Source organism: Argiope bruennichi, chromosome 7 (assembly GCF_947563725.1).
Source record: "Argiope bruennichi chromosome 7, qqArgBrue1.1, whole genome shotgun sequence".
Classification (NCBI taxonomy): Eukaryota; Metazoa; Arthropoda; class Arachnida; order Araneae; family Araneidae; genus Argiope; species Argiope bruennichi.
Genome location: NC_079157.1, coordinates 69,985,341 through 70,012,352, shown reverse-complemented (window position 1 = coordinate 70,012,352; position 27,012 = coordinate 69,985,341). Strand labels below are relative to the sequence as shown.

Here is a 27,012-nt window from a genome sequence, read left to right as displayed (position 1 = left end):
TATGATTTCATTTCGTCGAGTTTGGTTGGTTTCTGAGATCTCGGAATGGCTGGCCATCCTTTCCAGGCAGCTATATGACCAGTCATGTTGCAGTTAATACGAAGAGAGTTGAAAATCCTTTCTTTATGGGACTGTCTCTGGTGACGTGTTGCCGGTTACATTTAATACTACGGAGTTTGATACAGCGTTTCTTGCCGTATGGTGGAAACCCGGGCAGTTAGTCTCTGTTCTATTTCTGTTGGGTTCCATTTTTACTGTCAAGAAGCAGAAATGATTGACATTAAATATATTCTTATTATTTCCTACTTTTATTATTGAATGAATATGGTAAATGGATATTTTATTGCTATCTTATGAACTATCATGAGAAACATCCGCTCTCACTAACTTTTGAGAAACAAATCTCGTTCGTAATTGAGATTCTCTTTCATAATTCAATACATTCCAAGACTTCTTCAACAGCGTGTAGTCCATCTTTGTGGTTCATTAAAAAAAATTAGTATATCACTGCTTGCTCTTCAACCTTCTTCTCTTCCTCCAAAAATCTCTGCTTACAGGCTGACCTATTTAATCTTCCAGCACTTCATGCTATGTAAAAACACTTATCCACTCATGAACAAATATCGAAAGAAGACTATCAGCACCAGTAGTCTAAATGACTTGCAACTGTCAACAACACTATAATATGAAATAATCCGGATGATTGCCTATGATCCCTTATAAACAGCGAAATAAGAACTTAATGAAAACTAAAGAGTGAATTTTTGTCATGATTTCTAATTACATTCAAAAGATAAGCGAGTTTAAACATAACCTTAAGGTAATGGCAGATAGGTAAGATAAGACAAGTGTAGTTGGTACAGCGCCTCTTAGCAGAGGAGGATAAATCCCAAAATTTGATGAAGAACCACAATTATATTGTAAAATCTACGAATCAAGTTTCATTCATTTAACAAGTCACATTTTTCTATAATCGGTTTCGTGCATATGTTTCCAGATTTTTCTTTTTCAGATTTATGGATATTAAAAGTATACACATGCATCTGAATCTTAAATTCGAATTTTTTTTACGAATATAATACTTGCTTTTTCATGAGAAATCCATAAATGAAAAGCCTCATCATTGAAAGCTCTAAAAATTCATTAACAATAAGGAAGAAAGAGTGTCTCGGTATATATGTTTTTACGCTCTTCAGAACAATTTAACCTGAAATTGCCAAATTTGGAACAAACATACTTAAGAGGATAAGAATGTGCATTCCGGAGCAATTTTTTTTAAAGATTTTAATTAATTGAAAAATTAAGCGAGATTTTGGCATTTTCGCGCTATAGCATCCGGAAATATTGTTGTGCAAAACTGTTTTTTACATCATTTAAAATTTTTAAAATTTTCTTTCTTAATGATATCAATTTAATGTGCGTGAAAATATTTTTTGCATCATTTTCATTAATAAATTTCATTGTTACAATGAAATTCAAACCGTTTTCATTGCTTCATTAATATATTTTACTGTGTAATCTTCCTCCATAATTAAAAGCTGAGGTGGAAACAGTTTTAAATTATTTGCGCAGTTTATGTCAGGAATCAGAAAATGAAATTGTATTAAACAGATTACGCAGATGTTTACACACAATGCGAAGGGTATGCGAACAGGTGCTAGGCCATTGAAAGAACGTGACTTTAAAGACTTCACCAAAATTTGATAAACATATTTTCTGAGTTAAACATGCTCATTAAATTACGCATAAGAGATTAATCTGAAATTAACCACCCAATATTCTCAGGAAATTAGCTGGTCACCAAAGGCAGCTAGTTTCGAATATAAAATAATGTTTTAGAATTTTATATTCATAAACGTTATTAAGTTTTTTAAAAACTAAACTAATTTTTCTTCTTATAAATTACCATAGAAATCTTTATATTGCACAAGTAAACGTTAATTTTAGACATTGATATTTTGAAGGAACTGCATGAAAAAGCGTTAACTAGCCTTTACCAACTTATTATTAATCATACTATTTAGACCATTACTAACTTATTTCAAAATAAGTTGTATTCCTTATTTTGAAATAATATTTACGTCTATAATATAGCAATTCTTGAAGTGAAAAATTCTTTTAAATTCCATTTCAATCTCTTGATTACTTTACTTTTTTTCGTCTATAAGAACTGGGAAATGCACAATTATTGTTATTTAACTATTTCATATCATATCTCCTTATCTAAAGAAAATCCAGCAATATCCATCCTTTCATAACGGAACCGTTAGCTTTATTTCTATTTTGACATCAAATATTTAAAACTCAGACGATTTCAAATATTTATAAATATAATTTGATGGCAGTAGTAGGCGTAGTATTAACAAAAAGAATCTGACACAAATTCGTTCGGAAGCTTAAAAAATTGCCGATCATAGCTTAAAGGATTGAAATTTTAAGCAGAGCCAATTTACCGAGAAAAATTTCCCTCTGCTTTCTATTTGCTAAGCAAAACTCTGACATATGACGCATCCAATCAAGTTTTTGCGAAAAATCTCCCGCCTGGTATAATCAGAGCAAGAAAAAGGAATTTACGTAATAAATTATTTTCGGAAAAGTGTTCTTCGAGCCGCTTTAGAAGGTTTGAAATAAATAGCATGCGCTTGTTTGTGAATATAAATTTTACCCGGATATAATTTAGTTTTTCAAATATTTGTTGCCCTCAGAGAATATTGGAAGATGAATATTCTTTTGAAAGCGAAAACTTTTCAAATTATGAAGATGCATTGATTAGTTAATTAATTTACCTAGATGTAAGAATAATAGATTGTGCACTCAAGTCTAAAGTAGAAGAAAATGAGATTTTTTAATCAAAAAGCTGAAAAAAAGTAGAAATCGTTAAATCGTGAATGCTGTTATAAATCATCTAAAAACTGGAATTTTAAGCGCATACATTAATTTTTAGTGAATTTTCAAAGCGTTGCTTTCATAAGATGTTATTATGACTAAATTTTCTTTTTGTTTTTAATATCTCACCCTTTTATGATTTTTACTCTGACCTTCCCACTTTTCCTGAAATATTTAATTATAATTATTATGCGATTTTATAATAAAATTATTTCTAGAATTTACCACTAGATAACGCCCCTTTTATGTAACCAAAACTGAATTAAGATGAAAATCATGTTCTGAAAATATTAAAATATTGTATTATCATCAGGAGTGTACAGTTGTACAGAATTTCGGAATTCTAGTACATCAGGAACTAAGCGTAGAATCGATATTTTATAATTCCATTTTTACAATCATGAAAGAAGAAGTGAACTAAAAGATAAAATGTAGAGACACAAGTTTTAAAAACATTCATTAAATGTTATATCTACTTTTTTTTCTCACTACAGCTCCTTTGGGAGCAGAGTTTATTAGAGAAAGGAGCACAGACCTCATCAAGTTTTCGCGCAATGTTTTACGTGATTGTATTTTCATCATCATGAATTCCAAAGTACACAAAACAAAGAGAGAGAGAGAGAGCGTAGAATCTAATATCACATAAAATGAGTTCACGTGTTGGGCTGATCAGTTTTTAGACTACATCATCAGCGTTTTCCTGCCTGGTGCTACATTTTCTTTTAAAGAATCTTTTTTTTTTCCTTTTCCTCCGTTGGCAACTTTCATTTCTTGACATCCAACGGTCCCATGTTGCTCGCTTGGAACGAAACAATTTAATGAAAAAAACAAAACCAATATCAAAACACTTATCCTTTTTACTATAACGGGCAATAAGCTGTTTCTTTTTGTTGTTGTTGTTTTATTTCTTACTCAGTTGTATAGAGTTGGCTACATCTGTATATAGATATATCTTCCCCTTTCCTATCATCGGGCTGGAAATAAAGTTGTTTACGAGTTTTTTCTCGCCAAAACTTGGAGGATATTTCCTGGCATGACGCCTGAAGAACAGTGAGCCCCAACTGCTGCTAGGCCTAATTCATTTTGGCAGATACGATCTTCTGTTGGCGATTAAGGCTAAAGTCTTAAAGCCTCCTGACTCGTTTCCATCTGGGAGTTTTGGAGTAAAATTGGGAAGGGATCACCAGTTTTAATAGAAAAATGCAATCTACCGTGTAAAAAGGGGATGGAAGACTTCGTTCTAATTAAGCATCTAAACGTGGAAATGTGTCAATATGATACAAGCGATGCAGAGACTTTTGTGGCATTTTTAAGCATTGTTGGTAGATAACTAAATCTCTTTAGCAATGAAGCTCAAACAACATCCAAGCTTGGGATTCACGGATCGATAAAAATTAAAATAGAAATGAAAGTTTTAATTAACTGGTTTCTCTTGTTTGATTACGGTAGACTTATTCGGTTTGATAATTAATTTGTTGCAGCGGACCGTATCAAAGCAAGAATTAAAATTCGATTCGTTTATATATTCTCTTCTATCTAACGCTCCAGAAGTAGATGCAAATGTATTCTTTAGTGTTACAAAATGCTGTTTTAAGAAATGGATAAAATGTTCAATCTTTCTATTTGGTTATTGTTAATTATATTTTAATTTCTCTTATCAAGAAGCTTAATATTAAATATTTTTTACTCACTATAATTATAATGCAAATTTAATTTAGTCAATGAAATTTAAAATGTGAAAGTATATGAAAAAAAAATACTATCTATTTATCTAAAAATTTTAGCTGAAACAAATTTAACGAAATTAAAATGATCCAAAATAAATGTTTGACTTAATAAATTAACTTTTGAAAAAATAGAGTTAAAAAAAAAGAAGCAATATAGCAGCTTCCCTCTTTGCATCTAAAAAAACTAAAACTTCAAAAGAGAAAAATCAGTATAATCTTTAAAATGAAAATCTTGGGCGTTGTTTAACTAATAACTTACAGCTCTTAGTAAATATCCCATAATATTAGTATTAGATTTAGTTGTAAATTCTAAAATAAACTCTATAAGACAACGTTCTTTAAATCAGAATATTTAATACTGTCATGGGCAAACATGGTCTTATAACGGATTAAAATATCATTATATAGAATTTATGCTCTCCAAAAAGTAATGAAGAATTTTTTCCCATTACATGGTTTTTGTATTTGTCATTTTTTAACAAGAATGTATTCAGCAATATGAGGAGTCAAAGTAGGAGTGACAAAGGTTAACAAAATATAATTTATAAACCTTTTCCTGTCTAATCGTTTATTAGATCTTTAAAAATAAACATTTATCTATACTTATAATAAAGCTCAATGTATGTGTGTGTGTGTGTGTATGTGTGTTGGCGCTCTACAGGCCAGGTCATTTGACATACAGCTACCAAATTTGGTACATGTATACCTTAGAGGTCGGGAATGTGCACCTGGGGTCTCTTTTTTTGAAATTTTAGTTAGAATTTTAATTATTAATTAAAAACTAACTTTCCCGCCAAAATAATCTTCCATTTTCCCCATCGCCAACTTTTCCGCCAAAAAAATCTTCCATTTTCCCCTCCGCCAAATGAGTAAGGCTTCAGTGTTTTTTTTCTCCCAACAGCAATGAGGCTAGGGTTAACAGTTTTCGGTGGATTATTTCAAACGATTCTGTTTATTTTCTTAATGTTTTATGCATTTAAAACTAAACATTGTTAATTAATCCATGTTTCAGATTCATTCTGAAGTACATTTGAATTAAAATAACACAGAATAAAGGAAATTAAAAATGTATAATCTGCATAGCGTTACCCCAACTGGCGTAGAAAAATTCACGCATTTGCAATTACCGTAACTGGCGAAGAAAATTCACGCTTGCGCATTGTGTTCTGATTGTTGTCATGACAACCATTATCAACGGACGATTTAAATTATTTTTAGGTTAGTTGCATGCTTTTGTAAGTAAATTGTATTTATGTTAGTTATATATTTTTTTGTATATGCTTATAGTTTTAAGTACATCGTTTTTAAGTAGTTTTTTAAATCTGTTTTCGACCGATTATTTTAAACGATTCATTTTATTTTCTTAGTGTTTGATGCATTTAAAATTAAACATTGTTAATGAATCGATCTGTTCATGATGAATCTGAGAAAATTTTGTTGACAAATTCTTGAGATATTACATAAATTAAGAAAGATATTCTTTAGTGCCCATAAAGTTTAAACGCTCAGTGACTCTGTTATCAGTAATCATATTATAAAAAAAAATGCTTTGCTTCAGTAAAAAATATTATTATATTAATTGCAGATTAATTCTTTCCATTTTAATTTAAAGCATAAATTCTAAGAGAGGTAACAGAGAATTAGAGAGATACATATTACGTTATGACTGAAGGCCTTTATAATATTATGAGTGAATTATATGACTATCGAAATTTGAAGTTTTAATATATTTTGATGAAGAATCTATTAAAATTGGAATTGCGTAAAACATTTAATATTAAAATTTAAACGAACATTAAGATTGGCGAACCGACTGGTCGCCAAAGGCGGCTAGTGAAAAATATGAGCATAATGATAGACGATAAAAAAGCAGACGATAAGCAAGTATTCGTGTATGATAACCGATTCTTTTCTTTTTTTTACTTCTTTTGTAATTTAACGATTTTATTGGTATGTGAACAACTACAAGAACAACAACAAAAAAAAAATATCGGCATATGCTGAGTTTTTAAAAATTTATTACATTAAGAATTTTAACTTACATGATATATTAATTCAATTACTATTCATTATGCTATTTTACAAAAAAATTATTTATTACGTGATATTTTCGCATTGTCATCTTAATTCTAAAAAAATATTTGCCATAGTATGACCCGTTTAAAGCACGATTGAAAATACACAGAAAGGCTTATGATATGAGAAATTTAACACAAGTATACTGAAATTAAAACGAAGGTTTTCTGGGTTGAAATGAATGCCACATCATTAATAGGAAATGAACCCCCTCCCCGTCCCAACGGTTTCTATTTAGGAATAATCGTCTCTAGAGACTAATCTGGCTGCCCCAGCAATATTGAGTGTATTAAATTTCAGATAAATCGTTTGGATATAATTTCATGCCCATGATTCCGCTAAATTTTCAGATATTAAAGCCATGTTATCTTAATTGTTTTGTTTTTGTTCTATTCATTATGTACATGAGCCTTTCTAGTAGGGACCAGTGCCAAAGCATCATAAGCATTAATAAACACATAAATATTAGGCTCATTCATTTTCTAAATTTCACGGTTTTGTAACTTTAATTTTTTAATCATCTAGTAAACTAAAGAGATATTAAGCAGAATCAATTTTTTTCTTTCTTTAGATTTCGATAATGGAAGAGAATTAAGCGATTAAATATTCGATGAAACAATGAAAACGGATTTAATTCCTGGAAAATAATGTAATTTATTGTTGAAAATCAACTGATTTTCAACAATATCAAAAAACATTGTTAAATATGCTAACATTCAGAGCAACTTTGGGCTAAATCCTAGGAACGGGTACCGCCAAATTTGGCGCCAAACGTTAAAGATAAAGTCGCCAATATGGCCCTCTACGTCTCCAGTGTATGGCAACCCTGTAAAGAGAGAGGGGAAATGTCGGTGATGTAAATATCAACCAATCAGGCTTGGCGAGAAAAATTTGGGGGAAAATCGCCAAATGGTACCCGTTCCTAGAACTGTTCTCAACTTTGCTTGATTATGAAATGGGTATCATTAAAAAGACAATTTTAATTTCCTGTATACATCGCATGGTGAAAATATAGTAATCGTTAAAAAATTCGAACTTGAGATTTTGATGAATTTTTCACGTTTTAGAGTTCCATGAGTTCGAAATACACATTTTCGGAAGATATCCATCTGTCTGAGACAAAGATAACTAAGAAATGCTTTGAACTAGATGGATGAAATTTGGTATGTGGTCTTTAAACAATTTTGTAGACTTCTATCAAGTTTTTAGAAAAATTCGTTCATGTATTCTTGGTAAGTGATAATTTAGCATAAGCAAAAACTTTATTTGTACTCGAATTAAAACTTTTTAGACTTCAAAGAAATTTTAGAAGTTATCTCTTTAATGCCGCTGAAATTCTTGATTAATTATGCGTGGTTCTCTCTATCTATAAGCCATTACTTATAAGTACCATCAACCTCAGAAGCTTAATATATACATGTGTCATAGACATTTTTATCTTTTAATTATGTTTTTCCTTTTATTAAAAATTATTTTCCGTCTTAATCCGCTTAATTCCACTCATCAGTGAGCTGTCTCAATAAAACATAGATATTTCAAACTTAAGAGAAATGTTAAAAAACTCATTAATAAATAAGAAAATGCAAATTTTGCGAAACTAATTAAGCTTCTTAATTCGGAACAAAAGAAAAAAAGTAATAATAAAGGCTTAGAATTACAACTAATTCCCTAGATGGCGTTAAATACAGATGACAATGCGAATGCTCTGCTTTTTAGTTTTCATTTAAGAATGTGAAAAAAATAATTCGTAAAATGCAATATTATTTTCTTTGTTCTAAGCATTAAAACTTTTTTTCCTTTGCTATTTTAGACAATTTCATTTCAGCTTTTGGGAATAGAATCAGCAAATTTAATGATATTCTTTGTCTACTTGGAATTACAAGCCAATTTTTATATTCAGAAACTTCATTCGATAATGTTTTATTTATTTCTAAAAGTAGCTAATATGTTTGTTGTCGATTTAAAAACGCAATCAGCATTGATCTTACAATTAAGTTAATCCATTTCGAAAAGTAATCTTGTTCGTGAAATGCAAATTCTTCTTCAATATTATTATAGAACGTTTTTTTGACAATTAATACTTTACAGGTTAAGAGAATATAAAAAAAGAATGTTCCCTATTAAGAAATTCAAAAATCTCTTTCCATGTTATATTTCTACCAGTTAAGACTTGTTTTGTTAAATATTGATGCATTACCGAATTAAAAATTAAATTTGTCCATAATTAAATACATTTAAAATACATTAAAAATACAATTTTCGAATAATTTTTTTAAAATTGAAAACCATGGTTGAAGTGTAATTCTTAATCAGAAACACTACCGTTGAAAGCAGGATTTAGAAACGCAAGAAAACATTACAAAATATTTATTTATTATCCAAGTATTTTTTGCAGATGTTGAGAAGCCAAACAAGGGTGGATATAAAAGGAAAGATCATGAGGGTCATGACTTCCCCTCAAAACCTTAGACAATATTTTATAGTCTGGAAGTAATGTTGCCCTAAGCTATTTGGTTAGAAATAAAAATAAAGTCGAAATCAGTTTCGTAAAAGAATTAAATAAATTGCTTTATTTTTATAAAACAATATTTTTAACGGCTTACACAACCAATCCTGTTTTAAAAAATTTTTTTTTTCATCAATGGAACAATCAATTCGACGTCGGGAATTTTCATGTAAAGTCACGAAATTAAAGTTACGAATTTCGTGTAAAGTCACATTTATGGGCATTAAATGTAATACATTTTATACAGTCGAATCAAGACAGCGCATCAATAAACGTTTACTCTATGTTACATGTTATCAAATAAGTTATAATGTACTCTATAAATCGAAGTTTGCGGTATACTTAGTGTTGATAGTTGGCAAGCATGGAATCTCATTGCGGTTGCGCGCATCACAAACATTTACCGCCCATTCCTTTCTCAATTGAGGTCTTATAGCAGTTAACAGTAGGGCAATTTAGTAACAGTAGGGATCACGTGATACCTAGGAATTGTATTCATATGTATCAAGTGCTCTTTATTAAGTATGCTTAGTTTAAAGATATAATAAAAATTAAAGCAGGAATAATGAAACTTTTGGGTAAAAAACTTTATTTGCAAAAATTAAAAAAATGAATTAAATTTATTTGACAAAGGATTGGAAATATCTGCTCTAATTTTGCATTTAAAATAAAGTCATGCGCCATATAAGATTCAGTATAGACACAAATGTCTTATTACCGGCCAATTTGGTGCTTTTTTTTGGGGGGGGGGGGCTCCGGACTCCCCAGAAAATTTACGTATCTAAGATTATATTCTTGAGCACCCCCCCCCCCCATTCTCATTACATCATCGAATGAGACAATCGCATTACATCATCGAATGCACTGCAGAAAAATGTCTAACCAGTAATCCGAAATATCATTGAAAAATAAAGTTTTAGGCTTAATCCATTTATTTTTAGATCATTTTTAAAAATTTCTCTTAATTATATGGCAACGATAACGTGAAACCAAAAGATTGCATTTAGTATCGTCTCAATATGCGGAAATATATATTCCATCAACAAAAACAATGAAAGATATTGACATAAAATATACTTAACATTCTTTAAAAGAATATATTTAAATTAGAGAAAAATGTTGATATCATTGCAAAGCTTAATTTTGGAATTTTAAAAAGGTACAGGAAAAAAAATACTTTCTGAACGTATAATGCGTTATAATATATTCTGAAGTTGCTGATAAAAAACATTGAAACTATACGTTAAAAGTATGATTAAATTTCAATTAAAATGTAATTTAAAATTTTATAAAATCCTTCATTGTTGAGTAATATCCGGCTAATAAGTAACTATGTGCCAAATTTGGTAGCTATAGATCAACGATCTACTCTGCATACTAGATTAATTAGTTTTTATTAATATCATATTATATAACTCGAAATTTACTGATAGCATGCCAGTCTAAAAACATTATCATGTTGAAATTCCCAAGTTATCTAAAGTTGCTGGAAATACAAAAGATTCAATAAATCAATTTCATTTTAGTACTTAAAGATATTAGACTTTTTTTTTTTACCAAACTATAGATTTGTATTAAATTTTAGGTTAGAAAAAATTTAAGGAAATTTGCAGGATTGCAAATTTAAGGAAATTGCTCTTCGTCTGGGAATATGATAACGCAATTACTCATAATCACTCAAAAACTCAAGAGATATATAAATGAAATTAGATAGACAGTATTATCACTGGAATTATAGATCTGATTAAAATTCCGGACATTATCCACCAACTTTTAATTCTATTCAAATGCATGGTGCATGATAATTAAAAACATAATTAGCCTAAAGAATAAATTTACTATTTGGTTTTCACATCAAAATAAGCGCCAAATTTTGAAACAAATTGACCAAAAGAAAATCATCCGAAATTAGTATCTAATTGCCTGCACTTTACAGCGAAATTTTACTGTATTGTAGAAATGTGCCAAAAGGCTAGCATGCAAACCTTGCATAGGCATCCGAGTTTAAATAAACGATTATAGTAAAGATAATACTTGGAAGTTGAACGTGGATTCCTAACCTCAATAGCACACATACATTGTGTTGAACAATATTGTATGATATTAAACGATATTCGCAATATTGTACAATATTGAATAATGTAATACAATATTGTACAATATTGAATAATGTAATACAATATTGTACGATATTAAACAATATTCGCAATATTGTACAATATTGAATAATGTAATACAATATTGTAAGATATTAAACAATATTCGTAATATTGTACAATATTGAATAATGTAATACAATATTGTAAGATATTAAACAATATTCGTAATATTGTACAATATTGAATAATGTAATACAATGTTGAACAATATTGTACAACTTACTTTGTTACTTGAGAATAGCCTTCACTCATCTCATGGAATGTATGAATGGAGGTAGCTCAATCCTACACCATATTATATCCCCGTTCCCACACATACCCAGAATCCGCTTATATATCCTTAAACGTCTCAACCACTACTCGTGGTATCAACACAATCCTCTCCATGGAAGAATTAAGGAAGCTCTCAAGAAAATAAAGAGATACAAATTACAACGTTTTTATTTTTTTAAATAGTTCATAAAATGTTTGAAAAATATTGCTCTAATTGTTAACATTTTTGTATACATTCTGAAACAAACGATACCAAAGGACTGTTATAGATAAGTACTATTCGAGATTTCTAATGGAAAAAGTTTTAAGAACTGTGCAAATAACATTTATCGCGAATCCTTTGTAAGTTGGCCTATTTTTTAATACGTAAATTTACGATAAAACCGGATTTTCTCTCCCCTCTAAAAAAAAATCATTTCTTCCGTAATCCCTTTCGATCACATGAACTTTAACATTTATCAACGGATTTGGTATTTTCTCGAAAAAGTTTCCTGATCCTACCGCAATTCATGACATAAATAGCTAGTCAAATAAATGGCGATATTATGTCCTTTTCTTTTTCCAAATTCTTCGAGCCATTTCTTATGTTTCTTTCTTCTGTTACTTACCGCTATAAATAGGCAAGTAAATACACTGTAATGACATTTCTCTTTCTTTTGAGAATAACAATTCAATTATTCGAAGTTGCTGTCAAAAGAATAGTGGATTCTATATTTAGAGAAATTTTCAGAAAGACTTTCGTGTTTGCTAAGAAATCAGCGAAATTTTTATAACGATTCATATTTTAAATATATCCAGATCTTCTTTCAGAAGATTCTTAAAATTGAATTATCTTAAAGATATATAATCATATGAATCCAAAAAGAGATCTTCGTAAGCATTTAATACGATTATTTTTTAAAATAGTATTGTCAAGAAATGGTTATAAATATCTCTTTGTTTTTTTCATTGCCATTATTCGCCGATAAATATATCACCTATTATTTGCCCACCATATTAATGGTATTAATTTAGTTATGTCGATTAGCATTAATGAACTACATTTCCTCAAAATAATAGAAAGTTTTATTTTAAGTTAGGCACAAAAATGATACAGCATTCAGAGTGGTTAGCAATGTTTGTATAATGATGAAATTAATTGGTGAAAGAAATTGGAAAAGTCGTGAGGTTGGAGAGTTCGCCAAAGTTTTATTTTCCGATAACTTTTAAAACTGAAGGGGATGGAGGGGAGGTGACTATTGATATATTTAGGACTCGTAAGTTTTCGTATGAAGTACAAACATGGAAAATCTGGTCAATAGTTGTGTCTGAAGAATTTTATTAAAACTTTCCCCGTAAAAAAGGTACAAGGAAGTGGCGTTTTAGAATTTCCACCTATGAAAATAAGTGGCGAAAGGGCATAATGTAACAACATTCTGCTCTCTTGGTGCTTGTAACAACAAGTTCTCAAACCAATTGTATGAGCACAAGATGGAAGGTTAATAGTTAACATTGGGGTATTTATTACAGTTATAATGGTAAAATTTAAACTGATTTTAATAAGTGATATTTTGATCTGAGCTATTGAGTGGTCTTGTAGAGGCCTTGGTATTTGTGAATGGGATTTATTACAGCGTGGATCTTGCTGCGAGAAAGGGTATTCCATGCAACTCTTCTATACCATTCTTTCTGGAGACTTGTTCCTGGCTTTCTCATGTGCCATGAGAGAATCAGCAAGCAGTCGGTGGCATGGTGAATTGGAGACACTATGTCTCCACGACTACAGCAAAGAGAATTGGTCAGATGGAATCTGTGTACTACAATAGGCTTTCTCATGTGCCATGAGAGAGTCAGCAAGCAGTCGGTGGCATAGTGAATTGGAGACACTATGTCTCCACAACTACAGCAAAGAGAATTGGTCAGATGGAATCTGTGTACTACAATAGGCTGTGAACAGTTAGGAAGAACTGGACATCCGCTCTGTTCCAGTTTTCCGCATGGAAAGAAACTTTAAGTATTATTTTGAATTTGCAGCGGCCTGTTTTGCTTTCTTCCCATTCCTTTTGCCATGTTGTCATTATATTGGTTTGAAAAATGTTCTTCAGATGACATCTTGAGTGTTTCACTAAATTTCGATCTTCATTCACATTAGCTGCTGTTTTTTCTAGTTTATTCGTCACTTTATTCCCATCATAAACTACATAAATCCCCACATTCAAATCTCATGGATCAAGGCACACTTTCTTAAAGTGTTAAGTAAGTGTGCCTTGATCCATAAGATTTGAATGTGGGGATTTCCAAGAAAAAAGGAGAATGTGTCTCTCACTAATTGGTCATTACAATTTGGAGAACTTGAGGCTTGTATACGAGGGGTGATCCAAAAAAAGTTTTGAAGGCCAAGAAAAAATGCTTAATCAACAATAAACACAGGATACAAATGGTAATTAAGAGACATATGTGGTGGTCACTTCTCTACATAATCACCAAATCTGTTGAGGCATTTATCACTCCAGTGGACCAATTTGTTTAACCCGTCTTGGTAATAATCAGGTTTTTGGCTACTGAGCCAGTTCTCGGTATCATTTTGAATATCACCGTCTGATATGAACCTTGTTTCTTCAATGACGGGAAAAGGAAATAGTAACTGGGAGCCAAATCGGGGCTGTATGGGGGGATATCTCCAGACCTTCCACCTAATCGTTTCCAGCAATCACTCGGCTCGCTAAAAAAGAATGACACTATTTCGCCACCTGTTGTTTACTCATTGCTTCGCCCCCGTACACTTCAACGATTTGTCTGTGATTGTCCGATGGAGACACATTCTTGGCCCATTGAAATCGTATCATGGCTCGCACCTCTGTGCGGGACCACTTCTCTAGACGTCTTGCCATTATTGTAGCTGTTTCAGGTTTCAGTGCTAACATTATCTGCTTGAACGACCGGTCTAAGACAACTAGCGCCATCTGTCTCCACTCTGGGTAACAATATTCCCATCCACAATTTCTACTTTCAAAATGCTGCTGCTTGTAAACTTTTTTTGGATCACCCCTTGCTCTTTATTGTCGACATAAATAGTGACTGGACATACATAGAAACTAAAGAAACCCGTTACATTAAAACACCCAGCAACAAACGCTTGTTAAATGAATTAATAATTCAACATATCACATTATGAAAACGTTGGTAAGGTGATGAACTGAAAACATTGTTAAACTCGTCGGGATAAAGATGCAAGACCGCAACTGACGCTAAAGAATACATAAATAAGTATTAATTGCCATAAGTAAGAATTTTTGTATATATTATTATTTCTGTTGTTTGTGTCCTTTGATTTCTTTATTATTGTTATTCCAACAGAAATATCCATTCTAAGAATTATTTTATTAAATCTTTGGGTGAATTATCAATGAAATGATATATAAATTTATGGTATTTCAGTTAATACAATTTATGTTGCGAACCATCAAATCTAAAAAATTGCATTTTTCCTCCATAAGTGAACAGAATTTTGACTACTATGTTGTGATTATGACTCATATTCAATTAAAGTTTTGCTATCAGCGCCTCGTCCTTTTAAAGCTTTTGTTTGGCTTTCAGAGTTTTGATAAAATAATTACTTTCCTTTTTAATATACTGATAAAAGCGTTTGTAATTTTTTTTAAAAATTTATTATCATTAAAAAGATTAGCTTTTCATATCAAAAATTTTGAGTTTAAATCGATTCGGGAAAAGGACATTTGTGATTTACTTATCCAACTCAGAAACAACACAAAGAAGTGGGTATTTTCAAAGGCTTATTTATATTAAAGAATTATTGAATGAATATTACTGAATTATTGGTATTTTGTGGAGGAGAATAAGGTATATAATATCATCATTTAGAACTTAAAAAAATTACACTTAAAAAATTAAAAAATGATTTTTTTTAAAAGCAAATAATTCTCAATAATAAGGAATATCTTATACTTTATTTAACATAATGGATTGTGCTTGAAAAATATAAAAAACTGCATTAAAATGATTTGAGGATAAATTTGTATGTAATTTGATTAAACTATAAAAACTAATATTACTATCAAAATCTTCATCTGCATTTCTTTCTGACATTTAAATAAATTAATTCTTTAAGTCTTAAGAAGAAAGTTACATTATGAGTAAAAAGTAAAAGAAAGTAATAAAATCTGCACGAATAAAAGTAATCAGACTGCAAACGTTTTATACAAAAGTCACTACGTCCATCTTAAAACAAATATAAAGCCTTTATGTATCTAAAGAATAAAGTTTAAAAAATATATCATTCCAAAAAAGTACCGAGATTAAATTTATTGAAGCAAATAATCCCAAAATCTTACTTTTTTAACTCCATGGAAGAAGTCCGCAAAAGTAATTCTACAAAAATTCTTATAATTCAGATTACATTAAGCAAACAGTCAGAAAGAACGTTAAAAAAAAGAATTATGCATAATAGATAACCCCCATGCACTTGTCTCCCATCTCTTTTTTTTTCCTTCCCATTTTAGTTAATGAAAAATGAATAAGAATTTCTGTTCTGTCGACATAAAATATCAAAGAAAAATAGAACTCGAAATTAAAATCCTGAGAGTTAAAAAAAAAAGCACAAAACCCCTTCGAGAACATTTGCTGATACCCTAATCACAATTTACTGTTTGACTTCGAGTGCTAACAAGCCCTGTAACCATGGTAACAAAACAACCTTGTACGAATGCTCTCAACTAATGTTAAAAGAAAAAGAAGAAGAAGAAAAAAAAAGGCTTCTTTTTCAATAAAAGCTACTAATTTTCGACCGTACTTTATTGGAGATTTTTTTCAACCAAATGCAGACACTCTTCCCCCAATGGACCTATTCCTTATTGAACGATTTTTATTTGTTCTCAAATAACACATTTCTCGGTCAGAAGTCTGGAAGGTATTAGAAAATCGTCTGTTAAGTAACCGTTGCCATCCCCCTTTCGACTTTCAACAGCTATGTGACGTCGGATGGGATAAAAAAAGAGCATATTTTATTTGCATTTCTCATTTGCTTTTTGTTTCTCCCGGCGTATGTTTTAAATATGAACACTCCTTTCGATTAGATTCGATATTTATTTTTATATTTTATTTCAGAACTTGGAAAGAAGAAAAATCGTTTGATTTAGCTTTAAACAAATGCTTCTGCGAAATAAAATTTAAGTCTTAATTTAAACAAAAGATTTGCTTCTAAGAAACTGAGCTGTAGAATTAAAAGTCATCATTTTTTTTTTACAAACTTTTGTATTCTGAAAATAAAAAAATTCCTAAGAAGAGCTTAATTTACACTTATTATTTTTAAAAGAAAAAAAAATATTAAATAAAAGAAATTTGTATTCATAAGAATATCAGATGACTATTCTAAAACGAATATTGCATCTGTTAAATTGATCATATCAGGGTAAAGTTGTTCTATACATTTTATGAATACTCAAATTAACAAAAACAATTCATAGTTATTAATAACTAGCTTTTACCCGAGACTTCGTGCCCGTGGAAATAGATTGGAATTTATGGCATCAATGGTTTTATTTTCTGTTACTCCTGCGCATGCGTGAATTTTCAACGCCAATTGGGGCAACACAAATGTATGAATTTTCTACGCCAGTTGGGGTAACGCAATACAGATTATAAATTTTTAATTTCCTTTATTCTGTTTTATTTTAATTCAAAAGTACTTCAGAATGAATCCGAAAGATCGATTAATTAACAATATTTAATTTTAAATGTATCGAACACTAAGAAAATAAAATGAATCGTTTTAAATAATAGTCAAATCATGTTAAGCCTAATCTCATTGGCGTGGGAAAAAAACAACAACCCCTGAAACTTTACTTATTTGGCGATTTTGGGCGGGAAAGTTAATTTTTAATTAATAAACAATTAACCACTCAATTAAACGGAATAAATAGTAGCCTATGTCCTATTCCAGACTATAATCTATCTCTCAGTTAAATTTCATCCAATTCTGTTCAGCCGTTCTGGCGTGATTGACTAACAAACATCCATCCATCCATCCAAACTTTCACATTTATAATAGTAGTATAGATGGATATTTTTATCAAACCTATATAAGACGGTCATTGTTTTTAATTTGATAGTTGCGTCCATTAATTTATTCTTCGTATAAACATTTTATATCAAAGAATGATAATAAAAAAAGAACTCATTGTCCATTGTGTTATATTGTTGTTACTTATGGTACTTGCCATCATAACGTCTCACAAGCCCGCTGACAAAGTCAGCGATTTAAGCCGAGTTTGTGCAGTAGCTTCAGATGGTAAAGGCCCCTGAGCACTCGAGGGCAGAAGTCTGACTTCTAGCTCATACGAAGATGACACTCACACACTCGCTACAGAGGGGTTCTTTCACACACCTCACAGATATAACAAAGGGTAGAGAACAGCCATGCCCGAACAGGGACTCAAATCCGGGAAGCCCAGATCAGGGTGAAAACGCGCTACCCCTAGGTCAGGACGCCGGCTCCATTGTAGATTGGTAATGGCAAATGGTAGAAGCTTTTGCTTCTTGAAATTAACACGGAAAATGTGATCAATTGATTTCACAGGATTGTAGTCATTTTTTTTTTCTATAGCACATATCTTTTTTTTCTATAGCACTTTCATAAACACATATATAATTTCATCATTTCATGTCCAATCTAATTCTCAAATTTAATTTGCGAATTCCATTGCCCCTGTTGAAATCTTGAATTCAGAATGAAACAGGGAATGATATAACCTCAGGAATTATACAAAGCGCAGTTAGATGCCAGATGGCTTACACAAATATGTTGTCCAACGGGGGAAAGCACCTCAAAAATGAGGATTAGAAGCTTCTCGTAAAAACTAATATGGTAGCTGTTTCTTGTCATTCTGATGGGTATAGAAAAGGTGGGGGGTTGGCTATCTCCCATCAATGACAGGACTTAATTCCCATAGGAAGAGTTGTACCGTGGCTGGTGATGGCCCTTAGGATTCAACCACAGTTCCCACCAGTGTTGTTGTCGCGGCAGTCCGGTCATTCAGTTTTTCCGTGTGATGGAGGGCAAGTCGGAGTTGCCAATTTATGATAGTTAAACAAATATGTTTATCATGAGAATTGTTGGTATTACTCCTTACTTTTAACATGGCGGTAAAAAGACGATCCATATAGAATTCATCTTGATTTGTTATATTAATCATTCATTTTGAAATTGTTTGAGAATTTATTTAAGTTCAGGGAGAGATATTTGTCCCAGAATTAATTAGACACCCATAATGTTCCCATACAAAGTGGGACCGGGACTCAAACTCTTGACTTCTCATTATAAAAGCCAAATCTATAACATGGAATAGTCGTAGTCATATTTTCTTGGAAAATAAAATGAAAATGTATGTAACATATATGAAAATCATTGCGAATGCCTCTGTTTACAAATAAATGATAGATTAAGCATCTTAATTTATTTTTCTGAATCATTATTTATTTTCAATCGAATACTGCTTTTTTTTTTTTTTTTTTGAAATTACTGAGGTTCTTTTTCTCACGTAAATGCTTTATCTCATTTCAGCATGTCGTTTCTGATTACCGAAACTGAGCTCCACTGACCGTTATACCCTGAAGAAAATGAACTTTTCCACTTCTATCGGGTCCTTGCTCTTCCGCTTCTTAGTACTTCACCACCTGTGGAACTGCTTCTGCTTATCCTTCATCTTGGACGGATCCCCCACTTCCTTCGCCCAATTCCCCAGGTGGCTGGCCGGGCTAAACGGGACCCTCTCTCTCAGGTTTCGAACCCGTGAGCCTAACGGACTTCTCCTGTACACGGACGATGGAGGCACTTACGACTTTTTTGAAGTGAAGTTGGTGGAAGGTAACGCCCGGTTGAGGTTCAATCTCGGAGGAGGCACCGCTATCTTGTCAGCAGGCAAGAATCTACACGACAGCCAATGGCACACACTTAAAGTAAGTGGTTGCTTTGTTTATAGAATAAATTTGTCATAGATCTCAGTTCGTGTGGGTGATTTACTAACTGGAAACAGGGATGGTATTCTAATGATCCATCATATTTAGTCCATGTTTCTTTAATTGACCTATTCACGAGTTTAAACGACTGGTACTATATATTGTCTAATGCAATATGAGCCGTTAAGTGCGATTGAGCTGTTCATCAATAATCCAATTTGAATCTTTTTTTATTTTTTTTTATTGATAATATTCTTAATAATAACTAAACTATTCACTCTAAAACAATATTGTTACGAATCTGTAACATTGCTTCCCCGCACAGTAAGGGAGAAGGATTTGATGGACTCTGGCTTACCATTCCCCGATTTTAGAGACAAATTTGGCGATCAGTTGCAATCTTGGCGACAAATTTGATGATTTTGGTACCAAAATCAAAGATTCCAGAAATTAAGTGTGGGGAAGTTCCATTAGGATTCGAGTTGTCGCGATCTTTCTAGGAGTTTTTTTGCCCTGTCGGGGAAACAGTAAAAAGACTGGAGATAGAGCTGAAGAAGTCAGCATTGAATCAAAAAAGAATAGCAGACATCGAGAGGCGTGAACAGTTGCGTGAAGTCTTTTTTTTTCGGAGAGCTTTGTCATATTACGGTTGTTTATCTCTAATTTTGTGCTTGTACGCAACTGTTTATCGCAAGTGTTGAGCTGCTTTACGCTCTAACCGTTTTTTGCCGTGCTTTTATGTAGATCAAAGCGTCTTTATCCATTTTTGAATCTGCTGAATTTTGCTCACTGTGCACCCAATGTGCCGGATCTTGACTTTCGGATTACTTTTCCGCAACAACATCCTTTATAATGTCAATAAATAAGGTGAATCACTTTTATTTCAAACAGTTACAATACATTTACAGAAAAGAGCATGGACATTGTTGAGGACAACGGAATAGAAATGACAATGAAAACGGAAGGATAAATTGCTTTGAACTAAGATGCCTTGCTTCAGATTCATTAAAACAGATCATGTCCGTTAAGAATTCAGTTAACCACGTGATCTTCTTGGGCGGAGCTAGCTGCCAATCATGTATCACGTGGTCTCCCTGTTGTTGTTTAGTATATATTTTTTCTCAGTAGAAGCGAACTGGACTCCTGTACTAGGGGGAGTGTTATCTCGGCTCTCGCTCTCTCCCGAGAAATTTTATGTGTAGTTCTCTAGGCCTTCTACACTTTGGCGTATTCATGTGCCTTTTGTTGCTGATGTTACCAATAAACCCCGAAAAAGACAACAAGTGCCTTCAAGTCATTTCACCCAGAACACAATCTTCACTATCAAATGAATTATTGTGCAATCAAGAAACGCAACGATAATTTATTTACAGTCCGGTTATCTTATTTTTTTATTAATTTATTTTGCAAAATAACACAAAATTCATTTGTTTGTATGTTGCTAGCAAAAATGATACTTATAGGCTGTCTTATATCTGTAAACTGCTATATACATAATCCATGATTAAAAAGGATTCAAAGCGCTCTATAAAGTACACTGCTGGACTTACCAAATTTGACCCGTAATTACTTTAAACTGCGCCTAAAGTTGCCAAATTCGACCAGTAATTTCTTTTGCATTGGAATCAGAGTTACTAAAATTAACATATTTTTTTTTGTTGTAAATATCAATAAGAATCAGTTTACCAAAATTTTGATTACATTTTTAATCAAGAACTAAGCAAAATATTAATATTTTTCCTTAATAATTTCTAAGATTGTATCGCCAAAGATTTACTTATACCCTTTCAAAATTAAAACTATTTAGTGATACCGTATTATTTATGTATATGTCTAATATAAAAATATATTAAAAATAAATGTTTCATTGATGTTAATTTTTTTGCTGTTCAATTCTTCCTTTAATTTTATAATTTTTTCAAAATATTCTATGGTCTTTTTTTTGTTTTTAATTTTTACTTTTAGATGTTTTAATCACTACAATTGCATGCGCAGTGCTGAAATATAATTTACTGTAATATAATTAAGAGCAAATTTTAAAATTAAAATAGACAAATCGTATCTAAAACATTGTTACATTACAATGCTTTGGATTAAAAATTCAAATTTCTCTCTCTGTTTCTCTTTTTCCTTGAATGCCTTCCCTTTTTTCCTACTATCTGTTTACCATGATTCAGAAGATCACGATTCAATCAAAAATTGGACGAAACCAAGTTAACCGTCTACACTTGTCGCTCTAGCAACCATTTATCTTGTGTGTGGGATCTTTTAAATCATTTCATCTTTTCAAATTGCTTTCGTTGCTTTAACATGAATTTTCCTTAAAACCATTTTTATGCTTATTTTGCATATGTGCGCACGTCACTAGAGCTTAACAGAGATAATGTACTCTCATGTGAGCTACGATGTGTTTTTATTGAAATCTGTATACGCACAATTTTTTAAAAGGACTTGATTGCTGCCATCACCCCCTTTCGCAGATTTCTGAATTGCTATTCTATTCTTTTATACACTTGTCAGAATTGCCTGGAACAAAATCAGAGCCTAATGCAAAGTTAATTTGCGGGGACTTGAAACAAATATCCCATAAAAATATAATATGTTATTATATTTTAACATTGATTACATTGCACAATTGATATAGAAAAAACTTAAGAAATATATGAAAGCTAATATATAACTGTAATAAATTTAGATACCAAACAATCAAATAATCGTTAATGAATCAACAAGAAAAATAATTGCTTCATATACTAATAAAATACAATTTAATATGTGAATTACTAGAATAACTAGGAGTCTTAGCTCTCTGCTTGCTAATGGTTGTCAACTCCTCACTTTGCTCGCTACAATGAACATGTACTAGCACTATTATTGCAAAATGCAATTATGGTGGAGCTTAATTCGTTTGCTCATAATGATTTAATCGAAATAAGAATGGAATGAAGTTTAAATTTGGAAGTTGAATGAGCAAAATGAACTTGGCCTTGAAAAATGTCTTTTTCCATCATTTTTATGAGCATTTGAAACCAACAAATAAAATGATGAAAACGCAAAATAATATAGTTAAGAGTATTTAAGATAATTTAAAGAAAGACCTGTAAACAAATTATTTAGATTTATTGATAAAGACTTGTTATGTGACATTTTAGCACAATTAAAAAAATTCAATTTTGTGAATTGATAAAATTTCTAAAATGATTCTCTTTCGATGTCTCCACCTTTATCAATAAAGAATAAATCTTTTGATCTTGAAAAAGGTCATTTTTGTTTAATGGTGATTATTATGAAGACAAACTCAACAAAAAATAAAACTATCTAAGGAAAAATTACAAAAAAAAGCAAAAGGTAACAGTAAAGCTGATTTTCAGATAAACAACTTACAGTAATGTAACTAATCAATACATTAATACAGGGTGTCCCAAAAAAATGTATACACATTTTAGCAGCTGATAACTAAGTTATTTCTTCTTTCTTTACTGACTGAACCCATTCAACTGAGTGATGGCAGACAGACTTGAATTTGAAGAAAGGAAATTTATTCTAAAATGCTACTGGAAGTATGAAAATGCAGTAGAAGTGCAAAGACAATTTAAGAGGGAATTTAACAAAGAACCACCTACACGAGTTACCATCACTCGAATTAGAGATAAGTTTGAAGCTGATGGAACTGTTCAGGACGTCCATAAACCTGCAACAGTTGTTCAATTGAGGGCAACCATTGAACATGAATGTACGAATATCCCAAGGGAATTGTTCCATCATGTGTGTTATTCCATCGCTTCGTGTTGTCAGCAGTGTCTGGAGCAGAACGGATATCAGTTTGAGAACATGCGATAACAAGACAATAGAATGATATTTGTAGAATCTTTTACATGTTGAAAATTATTCGAATTATAATAAACCCCAAATTTACAATTATTTAAAGTGTTTATACATTTTTTTAAGACACCCTGTATTTCTTACAATTCTCTAAAACAAACTGATAAACTTTAGGAAAAATTAATACAGTCACGGGTGAAAATATAAACCACATACTCAACTATCTCTTAAAGTTCTGTATGGATGTTCACACAGATTTCTGTCATTATTCGAACATTGTTCTCTTCTACATCAACAGAAGGGGCCGCAATGGCCAGGTGGTAAGGTCTTGGCTTCCGAAACGGAGGATTTCAATTTCGAGACCCCTTTCCGCTGAAGAACCGTAAGCGGGTCTAATGCATTTTAAGTAACATCTCTTAATCTAGTGCACCTCTTGTAAACGGATCTAGTGCAGTGCACTTTAAATCCGGTGGGGACAAACGTTCTCTCGCTGGTGTGGTGCGGAAGTTTTGAGAAGGAGGTGCCAGCTTAAGTGTCGTCCACGTCATCTGACAGCGGCTCAAATTATGAAGTCCGCCCCAAAAAATTCCTAGTGTTGCTTTAAAACAGGATGTTAATAAAAACTAAACTCTCATTGATCACATAAATATGCGAGTAGGTCGAGCATCTGTAAGCAATTCCTAAGTCGACCCTTCCTGAAAGCTTTCTGCAACTCATTCATTTTTCCCGATGAATTCGCCTTCTTTCATATTTTGATAATATTAATCGCTATTGGAAATCAGTTTGTTCGCCCAGAATATTGACTTTTTTTATGGTGTTAAATCATCAATATGCAATGGATTTTTTTTAAATTTCACCTTGCTATTTGATAAAACTGTAAAACGTGAATATAACTGAATCGATCTTCCACAATTTATAGCGGGTGCAAATTAAAAAGTGCATATTCTACTAAATAGTAATAATAAATCCTAATCCAGTATTAATGTAAAAAAAAAGCAATTTATCTTAATTTTTATTTTAACATTGGCACATTAAATTTTTAAAAAATGTTAAGAATAAAGAAAAAAATAGAGAAATAAAATTAATATCATTAAAAAAGTATTTTTTTTTTAATTTTAAGATAAATAAAAATCATATCTGTGAGATAATAGTACAGAGATATGAACATCTTTTTCTATAGGCAAGTCATAAAGATTATCTATCTAGAGATGATTAATTCAATTATCGCAACTCGATTAAACTGAAAGTTTAATCGGCTTTAGACGGCTAATTTTTTCTTCTTCTTTCTTCTAATTGAATACAGATTTCGGTAACCTTTTTCGCAGCATTTCTGATATATTTTGAAATTTGATTAAATAACTACGCGAACTATAATTGGAGCTATAAAACGTTCGATGAAGCAGTTTGAAATGTTTGTATCGCAATATATTTCCATTTTGTTGATGCCATTCGACGATAAGTAATAATAGCGATTTCTGTGACATTTAGATTTTGCTAAACGGCTGAGATTCAAGTTTAAATAAGAATGGTAAATAATCGAAACAATGCTTAATCCATAATTCCTGTAAGTTTATGTTTTCAGAAAAAAAAAATCAGGAGATTGTAGTATTGCCAAAATATTCAAGCTAAATAACACTTTTTTTAATAGCCACTATAGTGGGGTGTTGTGATTTTCTAAGGAACTGCCAGGTTTTAAATACAATATTTTTAATCTTCACAAACACGACTACACTACAAAATTCATAAACACTTATCTATAGACACTCATAGAAAATTAGGTTCAAGAACATTATGGTGGAGGGATTCCACGGTTTCCAACCGAAAGCATTCGGCATTAATGCAAGGGTTGTGCATAGGAAAAAAGGTCGACCTCAGGGTGCAGGTCTGCCTTTCATCTGCTTGTGTTCTGTAAAACGCCACAAGGGAGCGCTCTCTGCTCAAGGGGAAAAAGAGGTGCTACACCACACAATTTATATTGATATCATAATATATACTTTTCATTTCATTTTCTTACATAAGTTCATGCAAATTTATTGATAATATCATCATGGTTTAGCTTCTTTGGCTATTTTAAATCCAAAAAATAAAATTTTTAATGAGTTAAATCGTTTTTACTAAAGCTAGATCTAAAAAAGGGCTTTAAAATTTTCAGTTTTGTTTAGTTATATTAACGCCCCATCTTGAAGCAATACTACGTTATTTTGAGACAAACCTCGTAATTCTGAACCGCGGTCAGATGACACGAGCGACACTTGAGCGTGTACCCCCGCACCTTACACCCACGCTAGTGGGAGGACGTTTGGCGCCGACGGATTTAAGGTGCACCAAACCCACTCACACGACGGTTGTTCTGCGGAATCGGGTTTCGAACCTGACGCCTTTTATAGCCAAAGCCGAGACCTTACCATCAGACCATCGCGCCTCAAGCAACATCTGTTTTATTCAATGATTTGAAACACGTTTATCAAAACGTATAATTTAATACTAAAATTATTCATATTTTTTTATAGATATTTCGGACAACTAAAAAAATAAGTTTGAAAGAATTACAAATATTTTCAAAACATTATTGTTTATATACCGCGAAAGTTAAAAAAAGAAGAAGAAATACTGACTATACTTTTATTTCTGACGGTTCTCGGATATTTCTAACATTCTGCCGAAAATATACGAAATAAATTTACAATTTTCCAGAAGTTTCTCCATTTTGAATTATGAAAGTGAAACTTTTGTTACTTCGGAAAGGAATGACGTATTTATACGAATTAAATTTTTTTATGGATATTTTTGTCTACCCGAATATTTACTTCTTCGCTTTTCAACGCAATATTTCTTAATATGCTGAAAGTAAGCAAAAGTTTTTATTGGATATTTTAAATAAAAAAAAGTATTTCAGTATGTTGACAGAATTTTGTAATTTCGAATATTGAAGCTGGAAAATATGGAAAGAGTATTTTGGAAAGAAGAAGCAAAAACAAAATTTTAGAAATATAAAATCATTTATCTTGTTGACGTTAAGAAATTGTTTCAGACTGGTAATAAGTTTAAGTTTTCATTAAGTTTAATAAGTAATAAGTTTTCATTAAACTGATGAATGAAATGGGATGATAAATTCTATGGTTTTTTTTCAACTGATTTATGTAAAAATCAAAATTATTTAAGTTTTCTATCCTTTATAACCTTAAATTTTTTTTAAAAAAATTGGAATTTCCTGTCAGGATTTTTCGAATATATAAATACATATAAATTATACAAATAAAATATACATATACATTCGAATAAATACAAAAATAATTAGTACTAAAAATTGCCAAATGGAGAAATATTGGCGTTGCTGTCACGTACGAATGAGGAAATTTGCATATCGAGATGATTATGTAAAATTCCTAGTGTTTGTGTGACAGCAGCGCCATGCATTCCTTGTAAAAAGGGAAGAGCAAACGACCTGTTAGCAGTTCTTTCTTGACTATTAATGTGCTCTTTATTGTTATAAGTGATTGACTGTTGATGTGTGCTTAATACGGACCCTACCTTACTTCAGCATGCTTTACTGGTAAGATTGTTCTATATTAGACAGTGTAATGCGGTGGCCACTCATGAGCAAACCTGT

The 27,012-nt window shown here is 31.5% G+C and overlaps 1 protein-coding gene across 3 annotated transcripts in view; it reads left to right on the top strand.

The window, feature by feature from the left end:
• The window catches only part of LOC129975678 (neurexin-1-like), a 373,471-nt gene that overhangs the window by 80,101 nt on the left and 266,358 nt on the right, over window positions 1-27,012 (top strand). For all 3 annotated transcript variants that reach the window (XM_056088803.1, XM_056088801.1, XM_056088802.1), the window contains exon 2: window positions 19,186-19,580. In XM_056088803.1, the coding sequence (XP_055944778.1) occupies window positions 19,242-19,580 (339 nt within the window). In that variant the 5' untranslated portion in view covers window positions 19,186-19,241. The remainder of the gene's footprint in view (window positions 1-19,185; window positions 19,581-27,012) is intronic.